Raw genomic sequence first — 27,730 nt, forward strand, 5'->3', positions numbered from 1 at the left:
TCAGTGATCCTGGTGGGTCCCTTCCAACTCAGGATATTCTGTGGTTCTTTGATATGTTTCTCAGAATACTTCCATCTCAGCCTGTTCAGAGCTTGTGTTCCTAAAACTTCGAGAAGTTTGTGAACACCAACCAGATGTGGGTTTGTGTTGGTTCTTGTTTCACGGGATAGAATATACATCAGGTTCTCTGGTTAGATTCATGTTAGATTAATGTGTGCTAGATCCTCTACAGTGCTTTTGTAGAGAAACTGTGTAAACACAGGTGGATGCAGCGAACGTGGAGCCCAGGTTGAAAAGGTTTTCCCTCTTTTGGTGGGGGACAGGCTTTGTAGTTAATGTGCTCTTTAAATAACTCAAATATTTAATTTAATAATAAAACGAATAAATTTAAATAATATAATACTACATTATATGTTTAATATATGCAGAATATATATACAGAATACTTTTATTTATTATAAGTTTAAAATTAAAATGTATTACATAATATAATATATTCTGTATAAAAATAAAGTAATGAAACAATTATTTAAATAAATGTGACTTTAAAATAACTTCTTTTTTAGCTTTTCAATGGGTTAGATTGAAATAGTCTCCCAGGGATCAAGCAAGGACGTCTACTTTCAGGACAGTGTGGATTAGGGTATTTAAATATGTATACACAAGCCAATCTTTGTCTCTCTACTTAGAAGCTCTAGTAACCTGACCTTATTTGTGATGTGTGTCAGACAAAATTCAGGACCTGGATGTGTGATTTCCAAGACTGCTGTGCTGCTGGATTTACTGTTCTAAAACATTTCAACGGCTAAACAAGATACTCTGTAACAATGTATTGCTACAATTTCAGGCTCTGAAATTCAGCTATTTTGGATTTTTTTTCCTTTTTTTCTGGGCAGGTCTTAATCACAAACCCAAGGGGGTTTTGGGAAGAGTTTTAATTTTTGTGCTTGCTTGAGATTTAAATTGCAACGAAACTACATATTTCCTTTGGAAAGTTTTCATATTTAGTGTCAGAAGATATGACCATAGTTAGTAAAAAACCTCTTTTTTCACATAAAATTCCAGTAGTGTGATTGCTTACCAGGTTTTTTAGATTGAACCCAGCTACCATGTTTTTTTTCTTTGGTTTTATACACAGCTGATAAGTTGTACTTTAGTAAAATGGGACTCAGAACTGTTACAGATATTACTTCCCCAAAGCTGATTTTGCTTTACATCACAGAGAAAAACAGCAAAATGATGATTTGTCTGCTTACAGTAATTGCTCTAAAATCCATAGTATGACCTATGTGTCCTTTGTAGGAAAACCAATCTGATTTATTTGTAATTTTTCTCAAATTTCAAATTAGTAATGGCCTACCAATCCCATTTTTTAAAGGAGAGCATTGTCTTCAGTCTTAATCAAGCTTTCTGCCCAATTGATTCACTGGGTCCTCATCAGTATTTATTTTAGACATTATAAAGCAATTTACTTTTTTCTTGCTGCTTACATGGGTATCCTGAGGTGGCAATGTGGAGTGGAATACGGAATGTTTCAGCCACAGCTTTGGGGTTTTTGTAGCCCTTCAGAATGCGAGTGTATGAGTTATGGTTCTGAAAGGAATTTTTCCAGCTGCTGAAGGAAGCTTGTCACATAACTGAACTGCACATTTCTGTTGTTGCTTTAATTTAAGATTGAATATGGCTGATCACCACAACTTTAATCTCAAGTGCTGCTGATTGTTTTTGCCACAACACTTGGTTTTCAGTTGTCATTCCAGTCTTGACCTGCTTCTACAAGAACTGCAATTCCTGTTTTTTTGTTCTAAGAATACAAATTGAAGATCACTGCTGCTTAGAATTTAATTTCTGTGTAATTCTTTCTAGGATTTTTTTTTTTTCTTCCACTTAGGTGGGGGAAAATGGCAAAGAGAATTGCAGAGAAGGAACTGACTGACCGAAACTGGGACCAGGAGGATGAAGCTGAAGAGGTAAACTACGCATTAGTTCCCCCCTACACACCCCTGGAGGTAGTAGAGTTGCTGTTTACATGTGCTGTGTATCTTGTTCGTAAAACCTACACTAAAACTGGTGAAAAGTGTAGCAATTAGAGATAATTTTATAGAAGTGAATTTTTAAAAAAATTTTTTTATAAAACTTGCAGTTTTGCAGACCATATGGCAAAGCAGCTTTTAAGAGTAAAAATTACATCCGTGGTTCTGGAGAAAGGAACTTCATGTTTCTAGAGGGAACCTCAGGTTTGTTAAAATGCTTTTGGACTCTTCAAATGTGTGATAGGAATTTATTTAATTGACAGGAAAACCAGGTTTGATTTTTGGAGATAAATGCTCTTCATGCCTCCAGTATTTTTTTGGAGGGTCAGTAATAGTTAATTTCAGAACTATGTTAATTTTAGCTGAATGCCCCCACACAGCCAGAGGAATTAGGCAAATAGCTCAAGTGGTATGTTTAACCTGATTGTAAGAAGAGATTTTCACCTTTAATGTCTCACACTTCCTTATGGCTCATGTTTAAACAAACTGGTTTAGTTTTTGTCCGAATGAAAGTGTTAAATGCTTAGGCCTGTAAATGTAGGAGACAAAACTGACTCTTTCAGGAATTTGAGTATAAGAAAACTTAATTTCCTTATTTGTTTCAGGGAGCCATTAGCTCCTACTGAGCCATAAGCTGCCTTTGCTAAGTTTGAACTACAGCAGGCTGCAGGAGGTTTCCTTAGAGCCTACATCTCCATATATCTGCTCCAAACTGTGGATTACTGGCAGATTCCCTTTGGCAGAGAGAGCTTAGAGCTGTGTTTAAAAAAAGCAAAGCAAAACTTACATTATTTGTTGTAATAAAATGGAGATAGCACAAAGAGAAATATATTGCAGAACAAGAAAGAGTTTTCCAAGTATCAACTCACATTCAGGTCACTGGCAAGCTAATAGATGGTGCTATATTTTTGGGGTGGGTTGGTTTTTAACTTCTTCCCTTGTTTGTTTGGGAGCAGTGTTAGAGTTGTGTTCAAAACCTGATCTTGGCTGTCCCTTCATGTTGTGCATTTTGAGAATTCTAGTAATGATTCCATAACTTCCTCTTAAAGGTGGGAACATTCTCTGTGGCAAGTGAAGAGGTCCTGAAGAACAGAGCTATTAAAAAAGCAAAGCGCCGAAACATTGGGTCAGAGGTAATGTAGTCACTGAACATGAGTGCTGGAGATTTACTCAGTTACAAAATACAACATCATGCTCAGGATTTTACTTACTTAGGTTTGTAGTGATGCTGAATATCATTTCAACTCACTAGCTCAGATGTGCACATGAACTTTGGCTGTACTGTACCATGCCAAGAATAAGGCTAAAGCAAAAAAAGGATAAAAGTTTGACTGGGTGAGGAGGGTGTTCTTGCATATTTTTGAAGTAAAAATAAAGAGCAGTTCGGACACAGTTTTGTTTACAAATGGGTAAAACAGCATTTTTACTACTTCCATTTTTTTACAGAGATGGAAGTATGGAAATGCAAAGTTACTGGTTATCCATACTGGAGGGCTGGAGGATGTCTCAGAAGCTGTATTTGTATAGACATCCTTTGAACAGGACATGCATCATGTTAGAAATAGCCCTGGAGTTTTACCTGTTACATAGATTGCTTTAGGTTTGGATGGGACTAGGCACAGTTAAGAGCTAGACAGTCTTCTATGCTTTTGATTTTCCTTCTGCAGTCCAAGCACTGTAAATGAGGAAGCTGCCTTAGCCCACTAATGCTTTGAGTAGTTTTAGCCACAAATGTGGTAGAGGATACAGTTAAATAAAGGATTGTACTGGAAAGAAGTGATGCAAGACATAAACTACAACTTGAGAAGGAGACATTCAGGGGCAAATGGAATAGGAAAAACAGAACAGTATGAGAAAGAGGACCAGATGTGTTGTAGAAATGGTTGTAGAAATAGTCAGGAGACTGGGAGGAGGCTGTTAGAGCTGGTAGAAGGGCCTGGTGTACTTCAACCCCAGCTGACAACTAAGGACCATGCAGCCCCTCACTCACTCTTCCTCCTAGCGGGATGAGGAGGCAAATCGGAAAAAAGGATAAAAACCCTGGGTTGAGGTAAGAACAGTTTAATGATTGAAATATAATGATGATGATGATAAGGGAACCAACAAAAAGAGAAAGAAATATACCCCAAGAAGAATCAGTGATGCACAGGACAGTTGCCCACTACCCACTGACCTCAGCCCATCCCCAAGCAGTGATCAGCTGCTCCCAGCCAACCCACGCTCCTCCCCTCCCAGTTTCTGTGCTGGCCATGACATTCTGTGTTATGGAATATCCCTTTGGCTAGTTCAGGTCAGTGTCCTGGTCATGCTCCTTCTCAGCTCCTTGTGTCCTGCTCACTGGCAGAGCATGAGACACTGAGAAGTCCTTGATTGCAGTGAGCCCTGCTCAGCACCAAGTAAAACATCCTTGTGTTATCAACATTCTTCTCACCCTGAATCCAAACCACACCACTGTACCAGCTACTAGGGAGAAAATTAAACCCTATCCCAGCTAAAACCAGGACAACAGGCTGGACAAAGTCTAAAATGCAGAAGAGATGACAGGACAGCTGAGGTTGCATAAGAAACCTGTGAAATAGTTACAAAAACGTGAACTTGAAACTAACTGATGTTCCCACATGGAGCAGGCAGAGTGCTGCAGTGAAAAAGACTGCAGTTTAACTGGAATGTCCAGAGAGAGAGGTGGGACTGACCAGAGAGACACAGAATAAAAATGCCTGCCTAGTAATGAGGAGCAGAGGACTGCACTGGAAAAGACTGCACAAAAGGAAGCAAAAAGACCCATACCCACAAGGTCACACACTGGAATACAGCTAAAATTGACAAGCTTTGCCATTTCTTCAGTGGCAAAAGCAGATGAAACTTGGAAGCAGTTCTCCTCTGATGGTTTTCCAGAGAAACTGAAAGTTCAGTTCCAGTAGTAAAAGTTCATTACCTCCAAAGACCTAGAAGTGGGCAGTGTGTTGCTATTTGGGAGAGACGAGGGTAGACAACCTGGTGTGTCACGACCTTCCTAGAAAGAGTGTCCTGCAAGGAACAACTCTTCCAGGAGTGGTCTCTGGCTTCCCTGGGCAGCAAGTGATTTCACCAAGTGTAGTGATTTCTCAGCTACAAGTGATTTCAGCTCTTGTGATTCAGCTCGTTGTGAAATTACCCAAGGCGAACTTGGGAACAGAGAGACAGGAGCCTCGTATAGCAGTTCCACAGAGGTGGCTTTTATTGTCCAGCAGCCCCTGTGAAGGGGAGGCCAGGGACAAGAACTCCCTGTTGAGGGGCAGAAACGGGGCTTTTATGGGAAAGGCAGGGGTTGGGGTAGAAACCAGCTAGCCAACTGGGTACAGGCTATTACCATAGAGAAACAAGACATGCCAGGGGTGGTTCACTTTCTCACCATGACCGGGAGGCAGGTTGCTTATCTCTGGGGAAGGTTGTCTTGCCCTCAAGCCTCTCTGCTCCAAGGGAGTGCAGAGGGCTCTCATGCCAAGGGCTCCCAGCCCTCCACAGCAGTGCTTTATTTGCATGTTAATCAGACTTTGTCTTTTAGAAACATGTAAGAAACTATACCATGAAATAATATTGTTGCAAAGACAGTGGTCAGAACTGGGTAATGAAAAGGCTGCAGAGATAGATATTTTGTGATCAAGTACAGTCTGTCTTTGCATCTTCCATCAGTCACATTGGAATATTTTGGGTAAATCACAGAGGTTTCATAGGTGACTCCAGAGTAATGAGTGGATTGAAGTATTGGGCTCTTGATTGCCATTGTAAATGCTAAAAGTTGTTGAAAATAAACCTGAAATTCCTGTGTAATTATTTAAAGAAAACAAGACGCTGTGAATGTCTAATAAGTAGTCAAACACGTCCACAGCTCTGAACAACTTCCATGTATCCACATCCTAGACCCAGTTTATTTTCATACCAAACATCTGAGTCTTTTAAGAACAGTAGCAGTGTGTGTCATAAGGAAGCCGTTAATTTTGTTTGCATAGCTGACACACTAATGCATGGAATGACATGCTGAACTGGGGAAAAATAAACTGAGGATATCAGGAATAGTAAGTGGGGATAGGATTAGTGTGGAGATGATGTATGTAACTGGTTGTCTCTCTTCTTTTCTCTGCCCAGTCTGAAAGTGGAGGAGCTTTTAAAGGGTTTAAAGGCTTTATATTGCCTTCTGGAAAAGGCGGAGGTGGCTTCAGTGGATTCGGGAATGGTGCAGGAATAAAGCCTTTAGAAGGGCTATCTAATGGAAGCAGTAGTGTCTCTGGTACTCCTCCTTTCAGCAGTTTGAAGGGTGCCTCCGAAACACAATCAGCATTTGGTAAGTTTTAAATAAGCATACATATTTATCAACCTTCATGACCTTCAGTCATAAAATCTGTAGGGTTATTTTAGTAGGGAAAAAAACACATTTAGACCATCCTGTAGTTGTGTTTTAAGGTTTTGAGACTTCAGACCTCTTTGTAAGATTTCTTAAGAAGATTTTACAGTGCTGGAGGGACAAGTTTTCAAATGCATGCAGTTTAAAGAGGTGGCAGCTAAATTCATATTTCTAATACTGGAGGTAAAAGTTTTGTAGGCACAGATGGAAACGGAAGGCGCTGGCATAAGGCAATCTGCAAAAGGTGTAAAGCATCTGGTAACATGTTCCAGTTAAATAGTTGTCCCAGTTCTTTGAATTTCAGTAAAAAATACATGCTGCATAGCTAAAGTCTTCATCTTTTTTCCTTGTACATCTGATGTTGCAGACAGTCTTACTAGAATCTTATCTGTTACAGTTATACCTACATTTTAAGCATTTGAAATACTTTGGCAAGTTGAGCTCTCATGCTTTGGAATTCCCTGAGAAATATTAGTTCTGTCCCTTTGTGTTGGAGATGCAGAGATGTTAACCCTGCCACCACAGAATTTTGGAGTCACCATGCCGTAGAATAGAAATGGTGGAGTTTGAAGTTTAGAGTAACTGAGATTTCAGTGAGCTTGAATAAATTAAGGGAAACTTAATTTATGTTAAGAAATATATTCAATGAGACTTTTTCCAGTTTGCTTCTTAGGTTTTTTTATATGGAAGTGCTCAAAAGCATGTAAAATCATGGGCTAGTGCACTCAGGGTGGTTTAAAGCCCAAATGGAAAGAGATAAGTTGAGTATTTTGATTTAATAAGTGTTATAACTTGCTAAAGTTGTAAGATTTTTGTAAGATTTTGAAGGTTTTGGCAATATATAAAACATGTATTTTTTTGATGTTCTGTACAAGATGTCTTTGGATTTTTTTTTTTATACACCAGTGTCCTCCATCTACTTTGTCTATCCCTAACTTACTCGTCTAAGCTTAAAACTTGGGTCTGCTCACTGGCATGGCAGTACCTGGGGCACAGTGTGGTGACCCAAAAGAAGAAGCTCAGCTGAGTAAGGATAAGTGATTTGATTAAGAAATATTGAGCATGTAAGTTAGACTTTTAAGAGAGCTGTGCTTTCTGGGGAAAAAAGAAGGTTCTAAGCCACATTTCTTACTAGGTCAGCAAAGCATCTGTATTGTTTTGTTGTGTTATTTTTTAAAATCAGAGCTTATTAACCAAACGTATTAAGTTGGATATCAGGAGAAAGTTCTTTCCCCAGAGGGTGCTCAGGCTCTGAACAGGCTCCCCTGGGAATGGTCACAGCCCCAAGGCTGCCAGAGCTCTGGGATCGTTTGGACAACACTCTCAGGCAGAGGGTGGGATTGTTGGGGTGTGTGTGCAGGGCCAGGAGCTGGACTCGATGATCCGTGTGGGTCCCTTCCAGCTCAGGATATTCTGTAATTCTGTGATTTTTCTTGTAACAGGATCCCCAATGTCAAATGGTCCCACTGCTGCTGTGTTTGCTGAGAAAAAGGCTGTGAGCCCAAGAGCCAATGGTGGCAGCCAGCCCTGCTCATCTGGCAGCACCTTGAGTGTGGCACATGGCTCCGGCACCTACCACAAACAGCTGGCTGCTCTCAACCGCTCCGTGTGTGACTGGATAGTGAAGCATGTTAACACCAACCCCCTGTGCGACCTGACCCCCATCTTCAGGGACTACGAGCAGTATTTGGCAAGCATTGAGCAGCAGCATGGAGGCAGCAGTGACAGTGGCTCTGAGAATGAAAGCAGCAAGACCCCTGGCCCACGGGCTGTTCCTGCGTTTGGGAGTTCAAAGCTCCAGCAAGGCTCCACATTTTTGTTAAACAACAAAACTGAGGATACCTCAGACAAAAAACCTGAATCTGCATCAGAAAAAAGAGACCCATCGTTAGGAGCTACGTCAACTGTCTCGTTTAATTTTGGCAAGAGTGTTGACAGTTCTGTTTTGGGTTCCCTTGGTTCAGGAACACTTAGTAGTTTCTCATTGTCTCCTGGGAATTCAGGTTTGTTTGGAAAAGACGCAAACCAGGCTAAGTCTGTCACTGCAGCATCCACCAGTTTATTGGAAGCTCAGACAGATAGTGGCAATAGTGATGACAAAGGTAAATTCTATGTATTTCTATTGTAGTTATTTTAATGGTCAGCTGTGAGTGTATGTGACTTAAGAATACTATAAAAATGCAATATTGCATTGATCATGATCATGGCCTGGTGTAGTGTCAGAGGAAGTTTGGGTTGGTTATCAGGGAAAGGTTCTTCCCCTAGAGGGTGCTGGGGCACTGAACAGGCTCCCCTGGGAATGGCCCCAAGGCTGCCAGAGCTCCAGGAACGTTTGGACAACGCTCTCAGACACAGGGTGGGATTGTTGGGGTGTCTGTGTAGGATCAGGAGCTGGACTCAATGATCCTGGTGGGTCCCTTCCAGCTCAGGAAATTCTATATTCTGTGATCATCATTATTCTTGAATTTGAAAGTGCAGAATTATACTCCTAACTGGAGATCCCAGCCTTATGTAAGCAACACCAAAAGTATGTGCTTTTCAAGACTTACATATTTCTGTCAGATTTATACATTCTGTAATGTAATATATAATATAATCCTTTTTCTGAGGACAGGATTTGAACTGATGAAATTTAAAGCAGCTGGTGTGTTCAATCTTTGAGCCGGCTGGACTTCTCAATCCTACTGCTTTTCCTAGTAGGTTTATCAAGAGATCCCTGCAGTAAAAAGCATGAGAAACAGAACAATTTAGTCCATTTGACTGAATAGATTGTAAAGCAAACAAAGTTACATAGTACCTGGCAGCTTTACTCTGCTCTTTACCTGTGCTGGTTACAGTAGGCTGATAGAAATCCCAGTAGCTGAGGGGCTGGAAAGGCATAATCTGCCACTCTCTCTTGTCTGTCATTCTGCAACTTAATTCCCTTCCCCCAAAGTAAACTTGGCTCTTGGAAGTATTTATTGTGCTTTACTTGAACCCATTTGTGGAGCATATTTGAAATGTGAAAACTGTTTCTGTTCAAACAGGAGGTTTTGACTTACTAAGCTTTATATTTTTGGGGCTTGATTGTTTGGTATGGATTGGGTATTTTCATCACATATAAACTGAAGGTGAGGATGAAGTTGCTTTAAGAGCTGAATGAAAAGCAAGTAACACTTTTTTTCTGTAGCTGAAGCTGCTGCAGAGTTCATGTGGACTGAAAGGTGTTCTGGCTGTCACTGACTGGCCACATGTGTCCGTGTCAACCATGGTGGGCATAAGGGACTTCTAATACAGTACCAAAATCTGTGCTCACAACATTAACATATTAAAACTTTTTCTGTAAAGGAGGGGAAGAGGAGGAAGAAGAGCCACCAAAAGTCATTGTTAATGAAATAAAAGAAGATGATGCTTTCTACTCAAAGAAGTAGGTGACTTTAACTTGGAAAATAAAATTAATACCTGCATATTGCTATTCTTCACCACTGCAGTGCATAATTAATGATACGTTTGTGACTTCCTAATTAATAAACTTGTTAGGAGTCCACACAGAATATGAACTCCTAAAAAAACTTAATTATAGGCAGGGATGTGTAAGATCTTACTAAAATTCTTCTGTATCTTGTACACAACTCTAATAGTTTGTGTTGTACATGTGATCAGCTTTTTTACAACTGAAGATGTTTCTGCCTGCATCAGGTTTTGTACAGTTAAATTGCAGGGCCTGTACCACAAAAATCATGTACTGTACTGCTGGAAAATCCATCAGATAGATATGCATAGCCTAAAATAAGACTCTTCCGTTGGAAAATGCTGATTATTATTATTATTATATAAAGCAGTGAACAAGTTGCGCTTTTAAGCTCAAAATGAAACTAGCTCTACTAGAAGCAGTTTTTCTAATCATGTTCAGTAGTCCAAGTAATTGCATGTCTGCTTGACACTCAGCACAGAACTTGTCCTGCTACAAAAAGCCATTAGCTTTATCTGAAAGAAAGTGTGTGCTACTTTATTAAAATGGCATTAGGTTAGAGCTTCAGTTAGAGCTTCACTTCAAAAATGTTTATAAATTGTACATTAAAGTCCTATTACAACTTCAGAATGATACAGCAAATTCTTCTGGCTTTCTAATTAGTGTTTTTTAAAAGTAGCCTACATTTATTGCTCCTCACAGACCCTGAGTACAGGTTGCTGTGCCTTTTACTTTTCCCTGAAAGTAATGCATTTATCATTTCAATACTGAAAGAAATAATTCACTTTCTCTTTGAACTGCCAGTGCTGTCCATTAGCACATGAAACAAGGTCAAGAATAATAAAGATTTATGTTACTCACAGCATGTTAACTCCTGATTATTGTTACTGTGAGTCAGATGGATACCTGTATTTGGAAGATATCTTTGTATTTCATCTCTACATGGCTGCACAAACAAGGATTTTGGATTTGTTTTATTTTTTTCTCCACAGGTGCAAACTGTTCTACAAAAAGGATAATGAATTTAAAGAAAAAGGCGTAGGAACATTACACTTAAAACCAGCAGGAAATGAAAAAACTCAACTCTTAGTACGAGCCGACACCAATTTAGGTAAGTACATTTCTCCCAGTAACAAGTCTTGATGTCAAAATTCCTTGCTAAGCATTAGGATTTTTCTGTCTTTTTTACACAGCATTAACAGACACAATTAGTGAAAACCTTTCTAGGTTTTTTTTTCCTGAATAGTTTAGAATACTGACAAACACTTGGATGCCTCTAGTGAGCATTACAAAAGAGAGCACATGAAGCAGTGCAAGAAGTAAAGGTTGTGGTGTATGTTTGGGGATACAAAGTACCTGTTTTACCCTGGTTCGTCCAGGTTAACATGTCTGTCTGTATCAGAACATTTTGCTTTGCATATGAACTGCGTCTGGTGGTCAGAATGAGTAACTTGGCATAAACTAAGCACTGTGACTGGATTCCTCATTTGCTGCTTCTCCCTTGTCCCCTTCCCTTTCTCCTGTGTGTCCCTACTATCATTTGATATTCAGTTTCCTCCATTTAAAAAAGAAGGATGCAGTATTTGCAGAGATTTTCTCATTTCTAGTGAGGAAAGAAATCTGAGAACAATGGCCATGAACGGATGCTATGGGAAGAAGACCAACATACACGATGTTTCTGAATTGCCTTCCTTCCAAACACCACCCTAAATCTCTAGTTAGTACCTATACTAACACTGTATTGCAGTAAAAGCTAGAAAATGACTAATTGTAATTTTTTCCCCTCCTCATATGCAGGAAATATACTGTTGAATGTTCTAATTCCACCTAAGATGCCATGTACAAGAACTGGAAAAAACAATGTTCTTATAGTTTGTGTTCCTAATCCACCGATTGATGAGAAGAATCCAGCTGTTCCTGTCACTATGCTAATAAGGGTGAAAACAAGTGAGGATGCAGATGAATTGCACAAAATCTTACTGGAGAAAAAGGAGGCTTAAATGAGTTGCAGTCCATAATTTGAGGAATTATTGCCAAACTGCTGCTGCTCTTTTTTTTCCCCCTAACTTCACTTGAACATTTAATTCTTTACTCTGATATTAAGAACTGTTATAGGAATTCTGGAAAAATGATGTGAGGAAAAGCTAAACTAGCTAATAAAAGCTTTAATAGAACTCAAGTGTTGGACTGTGCTCCCTCATTTTCAGTATCTAAATGCAGGACCTCTTCTGGATAAAGCACATGGATGTAAATCCAAGCATATGCTTTTAGCACCAGTCGACCAAATGGACAGAAATCCAAGTACAAAACCATGGTACCAGAGCTTCCTCACGGACAATGCAATACAATGCAACCACCTCCTCTTTTGAGAAGGGAGGATGTTCAAGTTTACCTGTTGAAACTGTTTCTAGACTGCAGATTTTTAATTGGTCTGTTGTATTCTGGTGAGACTGACTTTTCAGACTCGGTGACAATACTGCACCCCACCAGTAATGATCTACATTGTGCTGTGTCTGTACCCTTGCAGACCCACGTGCTTTCAGGACTCAGAAACTGCAGATATTTAAAAGAGAATTTGCTTGGGTAGTCTTGTTGACAGTAGTGGTTCCGAGAGAGGAACTGTCAGTTCTGTTCTTACTGTAGCAACAAATGAATGATGTGCAATATAGTACAAGCAGACAACTGGAAGACAGTTTTATCTTGGACACTCTGGCATCCCCTGGCTTCTGACAGGTCAGAGGCAAAGGGTTGTAACATGGTCCTTCCGAGGTGTTTGTCCCTAGTCCTGAAACCTGGCCGGGGCAGAGCTGGACTTGCTGCTTTGGTCCTGCTGCTGGTACTTTGCTGAAGAGAGCTCTTCCCACCAACAAACTTGAGGACTTTTATAGACCTTTCTGTTGCCTGTGGCCCTTGCCAGGAGACACATACACAAGGGTGTCTGTCAGTATGTATTCTTCCATGTGGTAAAGCTTCAACGCTGTGCTGCACTGCATTAAATAAAACAGCGGAGTGCAGCTTTGGCACAAGCTTTCTGTTGCATGTAGGGGGCACGGGGTAATTTTTAAACATAGTTTTCAGCTGTGTTAAAATTAATCAGATGGCAATAATTTGGGGATCAGAACATTCATTCTGGTCTTGGTTTCCCACAACTTTGTCAGACTGTGTTTGGTGGTTTAATCCTTTTCTTTTTTTCAAATGTTTGCTGGAAACTCCTTCCCTAGTAACTTTTTCTACTTTGCTTCCAACTCTGGTGGGACTTCTCCAGGAGCTTGATGTTAGTATGAAACTTGAACTGCTCTCAGATGTGTTGCACTGACTAGCTCTGGCAAGATGGAACAAACGTACTGTTTTGTCTCTGGAAAAACAGAGGAAAAACCTCTGACACAGAGGAAAAACCCTTTTCCTTAAAAAAAGTCGGTGTGACACAATTCATATAGGGGACCTGGAAATCCACCACAGTGGCATCCTGTGGGCTGAGAGCAAGGAATAACACCATTTGAGGAGGTGCAGCACATCTCACCTGCCCCCCTTGCTCTGGGGGGTCACAAATGGCTGCCTCTAGGCCTAATTCACTGCACAGTTCAGGTTATGGCCTTTTTTCCCCTCTTCATTAAAAGGAGGAAAATCTTGATTTTATCTATAGCCCTGTTGACCAAAGTTCCAAAACAAAGGCCTTTGCTCACATTTCAGCCATGCTTAGTCTACAGGAATTGCATTTTTAACACTGGAGTGTGAAGGGAGCTTAGATGCCATTTGAGATATTTGAAAAATAAACTGGTGCCTTTTGGGGTTTCTTTTTGCATCTGGCTAAGTTCTTAAACCATTAAAAGTCAGTGACATTGCTTTCCTCAAAATAAGATGCTTTTTTTAAAAAAAACCGTCTTGCTGCTACCTTAATTGGAGGTCCAAAGCTGACACGGTGTATCTAAATGTGTATGAATGAAAAGCAGAACGTTGCCTAACAGTTTAGTCCAGGCTCTGTTTAGTCCAAGGGCTCAGTTAATTTTGCATTTGTCTTTTGACTAATGTCTTAACCCTGTCTCTGTGCAGAAAGGTTTACAGAGCTTTCGTTATGCATCCCATAAAGAACAGCTCTGTCTATAAATGCTTGGGCTTGTCTTTGCTTACTTCCAAAAGCTCATGGATTTGGAACTGTTCCTTCATCCACAGAAACGTGGACCAACAAACTGAACTTAACACTTCTTTCCTTATGCTTTGCCTCTGAAGAGGGGCAGTTGTGGGGTTTTGCACGCATGGATGTGGCCCAATTCAGACAGTACATCTCAGGCCTCTTTCAAAGGGGAGGGCACAAAGAAAAAAGAAGTAGAAGAATAATAAATTGTGTTGGAAAGAATTAAACCTTCCCCTAGCCATGAGTCCTGAAGTTCAGCAAGTAACACCTGAATTCTTCAGTGCATGTATCTAATCAGTAGAACCAGGGGAAGGTAAAAAACTGGGATGTCACCTTCATTAGAATATCAAATATATGCATAAACATACAATTTTGAACATTTTACATCGGGAAAATTGCCTCTAAAAGAACAGGGAAGAATTTCCCTGCAAGTCAGATTTTAATCAACATCTATTCATGGGGACTGTATCATTATGTGGACTATGAAGCAGGAAAAGTCAGTCACACACTGACATACTTGGTGCTCAGGTATAAAGCACAGCCCTTTCCCAGCACTGCTGGAAATTTTTGATGATGCTTCAGTTTCTGTTTAAGAAATATTAAAATGCTGTAAAAGGCCAGAGATTGTTACATAGAAATAAAGGCCTTAAATGAAAAAGCAAAGTTCATGGAGTGCACAGACATCAGTGTACTGCTGCCTTCATAACAGACTGGCACATGCTATCCAAGGAAAGAATTTTGATCAGAATTCCAACTCAAGGAGGCATTCCTATGTTTTGGTTGGTAATGTATTTAACAGCTGGATATCAGACACCTGATATTAAATATGCGAGTTTCTGCCCGCATTTGTGTTAATGCCTTTGCTGTTCCAGCTGCATGTAGATGTTGGAGTGTCTTATCCATTCCTCCTCCTCCTCTAATTTTGAAGTTTCAGCTGGAAAATATACATCTCTGCTTCTTTTAATTCTCAGAATAATTTCTAAGGGAGATTATTACAATTGGCTTGAATTTTATTTTAAAATACTAAATTGCAATATTCAAGTTTTAGTTTTTTGGGTTTTTTTTTTGTTGTTGTTGTTTGGTTTGGTTTTTTGTTGGTTTGTTGGGTATTTTTTTTGCAATGTACTCAAAATTACCTATTTTGGAGGACAACAGTGTGTTCCTTGAACCCCTTTTGGGTGATGGATGTGAAAGTTTAAATTAAATTTACAGTTCAAATGAACATACTGTAGAACATAAACCAATCAGGAGGTTTGCTTTGCTATTAAAACTGAAGTTCAGCTCCCTTTGCAGCACTGTAACATTTAAAATGTCATTAAAGACTTTCTTTCTGATGCCTTAACTTACTTGCATTTAGTAAAATTTTGTAGCTGATGCCTGTGTGCAGAAATTAAATGACATTAAACAATGTAAAGTGGCATGAGCTAGTCTAAATCCAATGAAGATGCTGAATGTGATGATCTGTTAGTTGTTAGTAGATTTCAAAATGCTCTGAATTTTTCAGTGGATCCGTAAGTTTTACATAACATGTATATTAATGTTTTCATTAGTTCTGATACACTGAGGACATGTACAAAAATCCATGGAAAATGTGAATAAATGAATGGAAGAATAATTTGCCTTGTGTGAATCACTTTCATTTTGAGTGTATAACATTGCATTAATAAAATGAATTGTATAACAAGTTGCTTGCAGGTGAACTCCTGCCTAGAAAATCCTGCTGTTAAAGGATCTGAAGACAGCTGCACCCCTGAGCACTGACCTCGCCACTGCGCAGTTTTTTTGGCCTGTGCCATGGCCAGTGTTCCATGCAGGCCTCATCAGCTGGTACCTGCCTTCTGCATTGAGAACACTTTGAGTGCCTAGTGAGTCTTGCTTGCCTTAGAATATACAACTTTATTGTCACCTGCCTATGGCTTTTATCAGCCCTTAACACTCATGGTAGTTTCCTCCAACAGTCTTGAAACAACATTTGTACAGTTTTGCCACCCCATAACTTCCACTGTTGCACCCAGCTTTCTATAGGCCTCACACCTACTTTAGTTTGGTTTTAAACTGAAGGATTCTTAACACTGAATTCCCCAGTAGCTTTTGCAGCCTTTCCAAGCCTGCCAAGAGATAACCCATTATTTTAGCAGGATGCTTGCCACAGTGTCTATCTTACTGTGTTCCTCCTTCCTTCTTTGTTCCTACCGGGATAGTCTGTGAGCTTATGACTGAACTTGACAACCACTGCATTTGAGGTTCCTAGTCTCAAATAATCCAGCTTGTATGACTTTGTCCAAGCCAAACTTCTTGCTATTACAGAAAAGGGTAAGCAACAGAAAAGGGTAAGCACTCTCACTGGGACAGTGCATACTTCAAAGAAGGAATAGTGTGTGTGGAGCAGCATGACTCCTCTCCTAGGAGGAAATGAGAAGGGGTTTGCAGGTTTGGGCTGGGGTAGAGTTAAATTTCTTCCCACTAGCTGGTAGTGGCTGTGTTTTAGATTTGTGCTGGAACAGTCCTCATAACACAGAGATGTTTTAGTTAGTGCTGAGCAGAGCACGCACAGAGCCAAGGCCTTTCCTGCTCCTCTCCCACTCTACCAGCAAGGGACTGGGGGACACAAGGACATGGGAGGGAACATGGCTGGGACAGCTTTTCCCAGCTGGTCACAGGCACATCCTAGACTATATGGTGTCGTGTTTAGCATATAGAGCTGGAGGGAGATTGAGAGAGACATTTGGAGTGATTGTGTTTGCCTTCCCAAGTCACAGTTGTGTATCATGGAGTCCGGCTTCCCTGGGATGGCTGAACACCTGCCTGCCCATGGGAAGTGGAGGATGAATCCCCTGTTTGGCTTTGCTTGTGTGCATGGCTTTTGCTTTTCCTGTCAAACTGTCTTTATCTCAACCCACCAGTTTTCCCACTCTCATCCTTTTAACCACCCCCATCTCACCAGGGGGAGGAGTGAAGGGCTGAGCTGCTGCCTGGGGCTAAACCATGAGAAGGCTGTGCATGTGTGTCACTGGCTAGAAAATACTGATGGCAAGAAGTACACTTTAATCATGATACAAACAATGCCTCAACAGACAAGTTACCTGCTGTAATAAACCTCATGCTAAAGACAAAACTGAAAGTGAATGCAGAGCAAGAGCCAGCCAAGGAACTCTGGGTACCATCTTTGCACAAGGCAGGACATGTGAAGGTGTGAACAAGTTCAAAGTTTGGACAACAGCTTTGGTAAAATACTTGCTTCATTGGAAGTTTGTAAGAGACTAAAGTTGAGGTGGAAAAAAGCAACAAACTGCTCTGAATATTCAGGAGGTGATGGCTGGAGGGCAAACCTCTGCACAAGCTACAGTATATTACTGTGAGCACATGAAGATGAGTTGCATGAAATACAGCAGTAGCACAAAGGAACCAAAGGCTGCACAAGATGAATAAAGAAATAGCAGCAGAATTACACTGTCTGAAGTAGTCAATGTACTTATCCCAGTTTCTGTTAGGTTTGTGTATTTTTTTAGGCATCACACTTGTTTAGAAATTCTTATTTGCTTAAGAGCATCCTGTATATGGATATTTATTTTGATTACAATCAAAATTGATTATAATACAAATAAACACCCATAATAATCAGTTTATTGGGTACTACTGTTAGGGACATCATAACCTTTACTGAGAGGTAACTCAGAAATTCATCATCTCTGGAAGTCTGCAGAGGCTTCAAAGATATGAACAGAATTTTCTTGTTCAGGCAGTACCACTGAGGAAAAAGTGTGACTTTAGTTTACTACCTTACAGCATGGATGACATAATACACTATAAATTTTTTTGTCTGAACTATGGTTGATGCTGTATCTGGAGCCCTACCTGGACTGGTGGGCACTTGGGGCATTCTACTCACCTGCAAATAGCAATTCTGTTGATGGCAATTACAAGGAAAGCTTGCAGATGGTTTCTTCATTGTAAAAAAAACAAAACAAAACCACTGAAAAGAAAATGGTGGTTTACATACCAAACTTACTTACTTTGGCAGTTTACGAAATCTGTTTTTCCTTACCTTTACAGTGAAGTCAGGAATGACACCTGTGCTGATCTCCTGTGGTGGGCAGGGTAACCACAGACACCCATAGCAGGAAGCATGGCATTCCCAACTCTTGCTGAGAAGGAAGCTTGAATAGTAATTACTCTTCTTGCTCCTTGATGATACATCTATCACTATTTTTCAAAAGAGAACCTAGTCTGACACTTGCAGTGATTAAAGAGTAGGTTCTGGCGACCCTCTCATCCTTCAGGAGCAAAGGAAAGCCTCTAGACTTGGTGCAGGCTTAAAGCATTCACTATTTCCAGTAGGGTTTAGATGAACAGAATGATTGCATCGGAATTAAAGGCTGAGTGTGGGAATTCAAAAGGCCTGTAGACTTGTAAACTGCTTTTGCTGAATCTCCACAGCAATATTGCTCCAGCAGGAAAAGCAGAACTGTAATCATAACCACATTTTAACATCTGGGGGAGATGTGAGGTGGAAGAGCACAGGGTGAGTCAGCACACATTGTGAAATTCTGATTCATGAATCACCAGAATCACCCACATGTTGGCATAAACAGGTAACAGGGAAAACCTTAGTGCAGCTGTAACTAACGAGACAAGCTTTTTTGTAGTGTAGGTACTCTCCATTGAGCTGTGCAGGAAGACTTGGTATTTCAGAAAATTATCAGCCAGCTCCATTCATTTCAACAAAGGTTTAAAACTGTTTATTCCCATTTTCCTTGAAAGAGTTTATTTGAAGTGAATTCAGGAACATGCAGTTTAACTACCTGCACACTTACTATTCATACATTTATGTCATTACCTCAAGTTCACCCATGTAACAGCAGCAGCTCCAGCAGAATGCTCACACTGCCCAGGAAGCTTCTGCAGTGGCCTCATCTGCTTTGCTGAACAGGCACATCCTTGTCCTCTCTGACCCCTCCCACTCGTATCATGTTCCAACCAGGAGATTTTGCCTAAAAATCCTTCTTTCTGTGCAGGTGCCATGAGGTACACATGTGTGAAGGTCCAAAGACAGCTGTGTGGCAGGTCAACTTTATCTTCTGCAGTGGAAGAGCATGTGCCTCACATAAGTAAATCCTGTTTGTGCACACAAACCCTTGTGTCTTGTCTAAACAAAAGAGTGGATCATCTTACCTTAGTTTTCATACCACCACCTCAGTCAACATTAACCCTACTAGGAAAAGCCAACTAGTTTGTCTTGGCGAAGAGTTTCCTGGCACAATCAAGCATAAATTACTTATTTCTGACATTTGAAATGACTTATTTCTGAGTACTTATTTCTGACAAGAAAGTCACTAGATCCCACACTTACCTCTGTGAGGAACCAGGCTGGGGACAGAGTTTGAATTAACTCATATTTTCCTTGATGTATTTTAATGTCTTCTTTACTGAGGAGCATCAGCCCCTCCCAGATTCTCATCTACACTGTTAATGGAAAATCAGACCCATATTCTTCCTGCATTTTACTCCTTTGCTTTCTGCAAAGTTTCAATTACAAGTTTCAGGAACAACACACTTCTGAGAAGAGTACACAAGTAAGTGTTTGCTAACAAAGATGGCTAGTTTTCCTTTAATCTCCAAAGTGTGATTTTACTTTGTAAAAGCAGACCTCAATGATAAACTTCTGTGCCAAGCAATATTAGGGTATTTCTTGGGAGGATCTCTCCAGGTGTGGCCAGGCAGGACACAACACTCCAGGACAAAAGAACATGAGTTAACTTGGCTGCCCAAAGCAGGGACATTATAGAGCAAGATGTATTTCCACACTGTTAATCCTGTATTTGTATTTTAGTATATTGAAGAAATTAATTCAGTAAAGCTGGGAAAGCTCTTCAAATATGTACATGGCAGTCTTCTGTTCCCTCAGCATTTGGATTAAAAACCAAACCCCAAACCAGCAAACGTTTTTCTGTCCGAACTCCTGAATGACTAATAAAGCAGGGGAGGTTTATCACCACCACTCGTGAGGTTCTGCTGTTCCTTACCTTTTGTACTGGTTTAAATAATGCTTCTCCATTATGGCTGCTTCCAAAACCTTTCAACTTAAAGCATTCAAGGAAAAAAATCAGTTTGTTTCAAAGCCATATTTTAGTATTTCCCAACCAGCTAAGATTCCTGCCCAGTTGCATGTGCAGTCACAAAACAACACTGCCAACAATCTGCTCAAATATCCATGTAAAGAACTGAGACATCCTGCTCTTCTTAAGCTCTGTGTTATAATTCTCCCTAATATCTCACACGTTTCTGTGCTATCACACATGGCTTAGCATAAATGTTGTTACCTACCACATGGATTCATAAAACATCCTGGTCTGGGATTCTTTGAAATGGAATCCTCAGCACACCAACTCATGGAGATTGTTGGTAACATTTGTTCAAGGAGAGTTTAATTAATTTAGACAGAAAAATCCCCTGAAGGTTTATTTGACTGTGAAATGTTAGTCATAAAAATCAAGTGGAGAGGGAGGAGCCAGAGCCCTGCATGTCTGTAAGTCAAGGCAGATCCCTGCCAGTACACACAATTTAAGGCAGTGTAAACAGTGCAGATCTAAATGCAATATCCTTTTCGTGACAATGCACAAACCCGCACTGAAGTTCTTCCTGAATTCATCAGGAAGAAACCATTACAGCCATCAGTCCTCACTATTATACACTGCACAAACATAAATGTTGATGACATAATCAAGTTTAGAACAAACCACAGATCAGTTTAGAAGGGTTGTTCTAAAGGCAGAAATGAAAAACTTTTGTAAACAAATTCAGGACTACGCTGACTTTTACCTTCTTTCCCCTTATCCAATGTCAAGTTGTCAGGGGCTGACCACTGAGAGGTTCCATAGCAGAATCAGAAGTTGGGCTTTCCTCCAAATGCAGTAAGAATGAAGAGCAATGAGGCCACTCTGCCTCATTAGTCTGGTATCTGGCAATGCCTACATGAGTGCCAGGGAGCACTATTCCACCACTGGTGCCGGCCACCAGAAAGAAATACATCCAAACTCCAACATCACCAGGTACAGTAGAGAGAAAACACCACTAATAGAGCTCATGGTCATTAAAGAGGTCTGTTTATTTGCTGCAGGGTCCAACACTTTCTTCACTGCTGCCATAACCAAAGTCAGCTTTATTTTTGGTGCACAACATTCTCCTTGCTCTTTGTTCAAATGGCTCAGTACAGTGCCAGCACGATTTTCAACCCATCACCTTTTAAGCAACACCAATGATCGATGAGGCAAATAAAACCCAAACCATGCAACATGTGTTAGGCTGATAAAATTAGGCTGAGAATATTTATATATTTACACAGAGAACGTTCAACATTACAACCTGCTTGCAGACTTGTATTATCTTGACGAAGTATCCAAACAGCTACATTCTGGTGTAAAATACTCTTTTTGTTTAAGGTTTGGTGTAAAAGCTACTTACTTCACAATGCCTTTGACTGGATTCTACCGCACCTATTTTTGACACAGAATTTCTACACACGAGCACCACACACTTTCAGTCACACCTCACAGAATGTGTAAGGCATTTTCAGACATCTGATCACTGTGAGCACAGGAAATCCACTTTCTAGAGCTTTCAGCCATGACCTTTGGAAACCATGAGAGTCTTTCAAACATAAAGGGTGAGTCCATAAGAGAGACACTGTTCTTCCAAGAACTATAAACTTGTCATTTCTTGACACTGCTACACACAACACAGATAGAATTTAAGACTAATAAATTATTTTCCTAAATAAAAATTTGTTCTTAAACCCCACTTGGTAACAACAGGGCTTAGGCACTTCTGAAGATTTTATCTGTCTTTAATATGGAAGCTTCAGACTACAAACACAAGGGCAAGCAATCATTTCGAAAAGGAAAAAAATAATGACTGGCAAGAAGCAGGTCAATAGTCTAAGAGTGTAGTCTATTTCCCTGAACTCCACATCCATATAGAACTTCAGTGACCAGACAGGATTCTGCACATGAGGGTCTGCTGGAAGAAATCTGCCTGCTGGGCCAAGGCCTTCACTGTCTAAATTATGAACATACTTTGGGAAAAACACGTTACTGTGAAAAGCCACCTGTGCAAATAATTCTCTTTTCTGGAGAGCACAACATGCCCAGAAATAGAAAACTGAGTAACAGCAATCCAGAGCCCAACATGCCCAAGCCTTGTAAACAATGAAGACCGGGAAAATAAAAAGAGAAGGAACAGGGACCAACACAAACTGGATTAGCCAAGACAGATGAAAGGCTCATAGAGATTCTAAAAGCATCTTCTTTTAAAAGGAGATTTGGAATCCACCTTGTCCTGGCTGGCAGTAAGAGAACATAATTTCATGTACATGGTGGTCTCTAAGGCAGAGCAATAATCAGCTAACAAAAAATCATTGATTTAAGAGCTTTCTTTAAAAAAAAAAACAACAAGCTTTTTATATTGGTTAAATTGATAGCAGTGAAAAACTTGTTATGGGTGAAAAGATTCAAATCCTTGTATTTGATAATTTGATATCTATCAATATACAACATCTATGAAGAGCTCAAGTGGTAAGCCTTGATCTCCAGAGGGAGTGAATGGGCAGAAGGATGGAAGGAGTTAACTGAGCAATGACATATGATGGAATTCCAAAAAGAAATAAAGCTATTCTGCAAAGTTTCCCGAATTTGTTAACCGAGCTGCATCTTCAAACATCAGCATAACTGATGAAAGTCACTGTGCCCCAACCATTAAGACACTGACAGCCAAACAGCCTTCAAGGCATTGCAGGACACGCCAGCTCCCTCTGCAGCAATTACTTAATGGCCAACAGGGGCTGAATCCAATTTACTGCTTAGGAGCTACAGAATTAAAATCCCTTCAAATTAATATGGTGAGAGGTTCTTACTAACATTCACTTTTCTTTTTTCATGTAGTGCAATAGAATGCTAAGGGTCCAGCTGTGCCATCCTGACCTAAGCAAAACTGATCAAATTCTCTGTCAATCTGTCCACACAAGGACAACCAATTATAATTTTCAGGGTTTGTTTAAAAGCAGAAAAAAATGTGGAATTTGATAACAGAAAGTGGGAACCACTGGCTACACATAAGAAGTCCAAGATAGTTGTTTAAAGAAGGAATAACCGAGAATCTGGCACATCTTTGCTTCCAAAAAGCACTATTGACATTCAGTAGACTTTTTGACCTCTATTTTCCATGGATGTCCATGAGGGCATACTTGTAGTCCTTTTCTACTAGAAAAGGAGAGTCTTCAACGTATCTATAGCATATCGCACTAGGAAGATACAAGAAATAAATTTACTTTTTTTAGGACATTACAGCCCTTCAAACACTAGACATCAAAATCCAACCATATACATGTAACAAAGCAGATGATACCTCCTGAACAACAGATGTAGGATCTAAAGTGTACCTTCCATAGCACTGCTTTTAAACTAATGCACTAGCTTAGAATCATTCCTCATTTGCTCTGAAATCTTACACAGCAAGATTTTCTCAGTCTTTCAAATCACACAAAATTAAACCACCTAAACATAATACACAACACCAAGGGAGCATTACAAATCCCTGTCCACTGAGAAGTGTTCAGGCACCTACCACTGAGGGTCCTATCTGGATACACTTCATTTCTACATTGTTCCTCCAGCTGCCTGACTGAAAGGTATCTATTGTCACGATCAGTACAAATGTGAACCCTCTCTCCCTTCCCTCTGCAACGAGCATTTAAAGGAAAACCAAGCACTGATTTGCCCAGTCCAGCAGTATGAAAGCACAGAGTAAGGAGCACACTGAGAAGCTTGTTTTCTAGCTGAGGAGTGGTTTAATTCTCAGCATGGGCAAAGAGAGAATATTCGTACCAACTGATGTCAGGCACACTACCTGGGGATCTCAGGTACCCACCCAGGCTGCCTGGCAAGTTCCTTGAGAGATCACTTCAGCTGCTGAGTGAAGACTCCACCTCTCCCCGGGCTCAAGGAGAAAGCCTGGGGCAACCAGGTTAGATGGTAGAAACACCCTCACATACACACAAACCACTGGCAACATTCCAAGGTTGCAGCATGAAAAGTGGGTGTGATGGTAATGACAAAGGGAATGTTTTTCTAACGCCTTGCAACATATTTGAAGCCAACTGAAAACTAGTCAGCTGTCTCTGTCATACACTCATGCTGCCGGTGTAAGAAAGGCCACCACGCTGTGCTAAGGTGACAGCTTCCAGGCCTGGCCTCAAATACTGACAGACCTCCTTACCATGCCAGTCATCAGGCTGGGCTGAAAGGCAAATTTGGTCTGCCTTTATGCTGAAGTAGAGCTATTTCCATGGAATCTAGCCTGAGGAAAAAAAAGCAGAAAGTTCTATTTGAGAGGTTAAGTCAAGATGCTACTGTGAGAGTAACAACAAAGCACTTGGGAAAGACCAGGTATGAGGGAGACAAAGGTCCAGGCTCAGAGCACATGCCACAGCATCAGGTTTAGGTGCTCAGAGTCTGAAAAGTGACAAAAACGGCATCTTTGCTCTCACTCTGTGCGGTGCTGGAGTCTGACGTGCCCCAAGAGACACACCACCCCTCCCACTGTTGTGTGGTCCTAAATAAACCTAAGTATGTACTGGCTCTCACATCAAAACAGACAGTCAGAGCACAGTAACCTCAGCATTCAATCATTTTGTTTTCAAATGTCAAGGACAGCAGTTTTGCTGTTTAGAGAGAGCTGCACTTCATGTGTAAACATAAGGCTGTTTTCCTGAGAGCTCCTGACACACAATTTTCAGACCTCCCACTATGCAATTTTTAGTCACTTTTCAGAACAGAATTATGTTTCCATCTTTTGGATTTCAAGAAAGGTCTCTGTGCTTCAGCATATAACAGCCAAAGATAGAAAATCCGGGCAAGCTGCCTGACCATAAAGCAGCTCCCATGCCCTCCTTGGCTACAAAGGGTACCGCAAGGACGAGTCTACAAACTCTCAAGTCCAGTGCATGCAGGAGGATGGGTTACTGGTAAGGTTTTAGGCCTTTGGAGACCGATTACAGTCTCCCATTTTTTCACTTTAGACTCAAACTGGTATTGACTCAGCTGAGAGAAAGGTAAGCAGCATTAGTCCTGGAGATGAACCTCAGCTTTACTATAGCAGCACATTTTAGCCTTCTTTTCACTGGCTTGTTTTCTTAGCCAGTTCTTGAGGATGAAAATGTTGCTGTTCTTTGGTAGATACAGAAATCTGTCAGCAGAGTTCACCTCTCCTAACACTGACAGATGAAAAATGGGAACATTTTCAGCCTCTTTTAAGCTCTGACCTGACCTGCTGCACAAACCAAAACAGTGATGTATCTTTTTCCTTTTCCTCCCTTAGCAGGAAGTTGTTCTCTCCCCCACTCCGCTCCACACACACACGTGCACACGCTCGCACACGGCTGATGAGATGAGGGTATGGCCAGAGTCTATGGAGCGATGTCCAATAGCAAATCATTATGAAATTCTCAGAATGTTTCTCCCAAAGAATATAAAGTTTAACACATTCTGTACATATTGTTGGCTTCTTAGTTATAAAGTAAACACAGTAGCAAACTGTCCATAAAGTGTTGACTCAGTTTAAACACAGCCCCTTCTCATTTTATCTTGCTGAAAGTCCTCTTCCAGTCAGAAACACTCCAGTGATGTGGGCATTCGGTGTGTGACAGCAGAGGAAGGAAGAAAGAGGCACTTTTGATCGGCTGGTATTCCTGGACTTCCCTTTTTCCTGCGGAGGTCTATGTTCCTGACACTAGATGGTAGTGTTAGCACGGAAAACCGCTGTGGATAGGCACTTGGCAACAAGGCTCCAAGGCAGTGCCCGCTCTCTGCTATGTCATCAGGATTGGTTTCTGCCGCACTTCCAGGATATCTGGGCATGGGAGAGAAATAAAGAGACATAGTAAACTTAAGAGGCTTCTGAAAGCAGCCACAGTACCAGGAAGTACAGAGAACTGGAGATGTAAGCATGGACTGCGGCACAGCCCACCAGGAATCTAAAACATGACAAGTACGCAGCTTTGCCTGTTAAAATCTGAGTTAACCAGGATGCAACTGGGAAGATCTGAGAGATGAGAAACTGCAAATATATCCCATCATGTGGAGAGGACAGGTGATCTACAATCATTTATACTGGGATGAAGCAACATATGTTATACAGGGAGTGATTTTCCAGGGAAACAAGCGCAAGTGCCATTAACAAGAGCTGCTAAGAGGTTTTCCATTCTTTAAGGGAGAAATGCAGCATCCCCAAGCCCCTTAAGGAGACTTCTGTGGGTACAAGTATTTCACCTCTTTTATTCATTCTATAGTCCAAAGCCTACATTCCTGCACTCAAAAAGCTGCGAAAAAACCCCACTCCTCTTTTTGGCTTCTCAACTCCATATTGCCCAAGTGGGACAGAATATGACCCTGTAAAACTTCTGTTGTAATCATGGGCATCTTTCTAAATATGGGTAGTAAAACCAACATGGCAAGGCACTACGCAGAAATATCTGGAAACTGGGCTGCTATGTTCTTTTCTAGGCTACACAAAGAACAAGGAACATGGAAAAAGGGAGCACACAATTAAAAGGCTGATCAAACACAACTGCACAAAGAGGATGACATGAGCAAAAATTGATCCCCAGCTCCAGAGGGCTCCAACCACACCTGTAAAGAATTTAACACAATGGAGCGAGTCCAGTGAAGGGCCACAGAGATGACTAAGGGACTGGATCATCTGACATTATAAGGAGATGGTGACAGAAGTGTGATTATCCAACATGGACAGAAGGGTCAGAGTGAAGTCTTATCAATAAACTCAAGACATTTTTAGAAAGTATTTTGATCACTATCACTGGGATTTTAATATCTTAGTACAGGTTTTCTGAACTACCCAAGAGAAATGAGCACCTTTCCCACTTCACCCTGCCCCACATGTAATGCTCCTGCTTCCTGGAAAGCTGCTACTGGCACAAATATATTGATTACAAAAAGGCCTTGGAAACAGGACCTACACAACATGTCAAGCTAAAACAAATGTGGGTAGTGAAAAACTGCAGATGAAAATTCTGCCTTACAGCCCAGAAATTTCATGCTCTATTTCTGTGTATCTCGATACATACCCCAACTCCTGCAACTGTATGTTCAACAAATTAAGTCTTAGAAAGATGTTCAAGCTCAAAGCCAGTATTTGAGCATGGAGGCATTTGTGCCACCCTCTTGAGCATGTATTAAATGCCAGCTGAAACAATACATCTTCTGTGAACTCCAAAATGCCTGTGCTGAGAGAGTGAGTGACCTTGGTAATGCCAGCTAACTTGCTGTAAGATTATCAACACAATGATCATAAGGAATAATTACATATTTTGCTGAAATGTTCAAAATCCATCCTTAATTACAAATGACCAACTTTTTACTGGAATCTGTAATTTCTTCTGAATTGAAATAAACTCCTATTTACAGTGGCATTACAGAGAAATACTCCTTCCTCTGTCTTAACAGCAGAATCCCCCAACATTGTAGGCTGTGCACAATGCATGTCAAAATTCACCTGTTAAAATTCGATGCAATGGCAAAGTGATGTATGTTAAGTGTGCATAGAGTAGAAAATTTTCATCTGTTCTGTTCAGCTTCAGCCACGAGCCCACCAGTGAGCGTCCTGTTCCAGACAGGGACCGCGACCGGAGATTTGTCGCGTTGTGAAGATCTGCAAAGGCAGGA

At 40.7% G+C, this 27,730-nt stretch overlaps 2 protein-coding genes across 4 annotated transcripts in view; one reads left to right on the plus strand and one right to left on the minus strand.

Moving 5' to 3' along the window:
- NUP50 (nucleoporin 50) overlaps positions 1-12,044 on the plus strand; it is a 12,983-nt gene extending 939 nt beyond the window's left edge. For both annotated transcript variants that reach the window (XM_048300640.1, XM_048300639.1), the window contains exons 2-8: positions 1,892-1,970; positions 3,083-3,166; positions 6,159-6,354; positions 7,857-8,516; positions 9,742-9,820; positions 10,858-10,976; positions 11,663-12,044. In XM_048300640.1, coding sequence (XP_048156597.1) covers positions 1,902-1,970; positions 3,083-3,166; positions 6,159-6,354; positions 7,857-8,516; positions 9,742-9,820; positions 10,858-10,976; positions 11,663-11,865 — 1,410 coding nt within the window. In that variant the 5' untranslated portion in view covers positions 1,892-1,901 and the 3' untranslated portion in view covers positions 11,866-12,044. The remainder of the gene's footprint in view (positions 1-1,891; positions 1,971-3,082; positions 3,167-6,158; positions 6,355-7,856; positions 8,517-9,741; positions 9,821-10,857; positions 10,977-11,662) is intronic.
- A 9,039-nt stretch (positions 12,045-21,083) lies between these two features.
- Positions 21,084-27,730, minus strand: part of KIAA0930 (KIAA0930 ortholog) — a 96,460-nt gene continuing 89,813 nt past the window's right edge. For both annotated transcript variants that reach the window (XM_048300316.1, XM_048300315.1), the window contains exons 9-10: positions 27,561-27,716; positions 21,084-25,898 (exon numbers count right to left, since the gene is read on the minus strand). In XM_048300316.1, the coding sequence (XP_048156273.1) occupies positions 25,858-25,898; positions 27,561-27,716 (197 nt within the window). In that variant the 3' untranslated portion in view covers positions 21,084-25,857. The remainder of the gene's footprint in view (positions 25,899-27,560; positions 27,717-27,730) is intronic.

This window comes from Corvus hawaiiensis, chromosome 4, assembly GCF_020740725.1.
Source record: "Corvus hawaiiensis isolate bCorHaw1 chromosome 4, bCorHaw1.pri.cur, whole genome shotgun sequence".
NCBI lineage: Eukaryota > Metazoa > Chordata > Aves > Passeriformes > Corvidae > Corvus > Corvus hawaiiensis.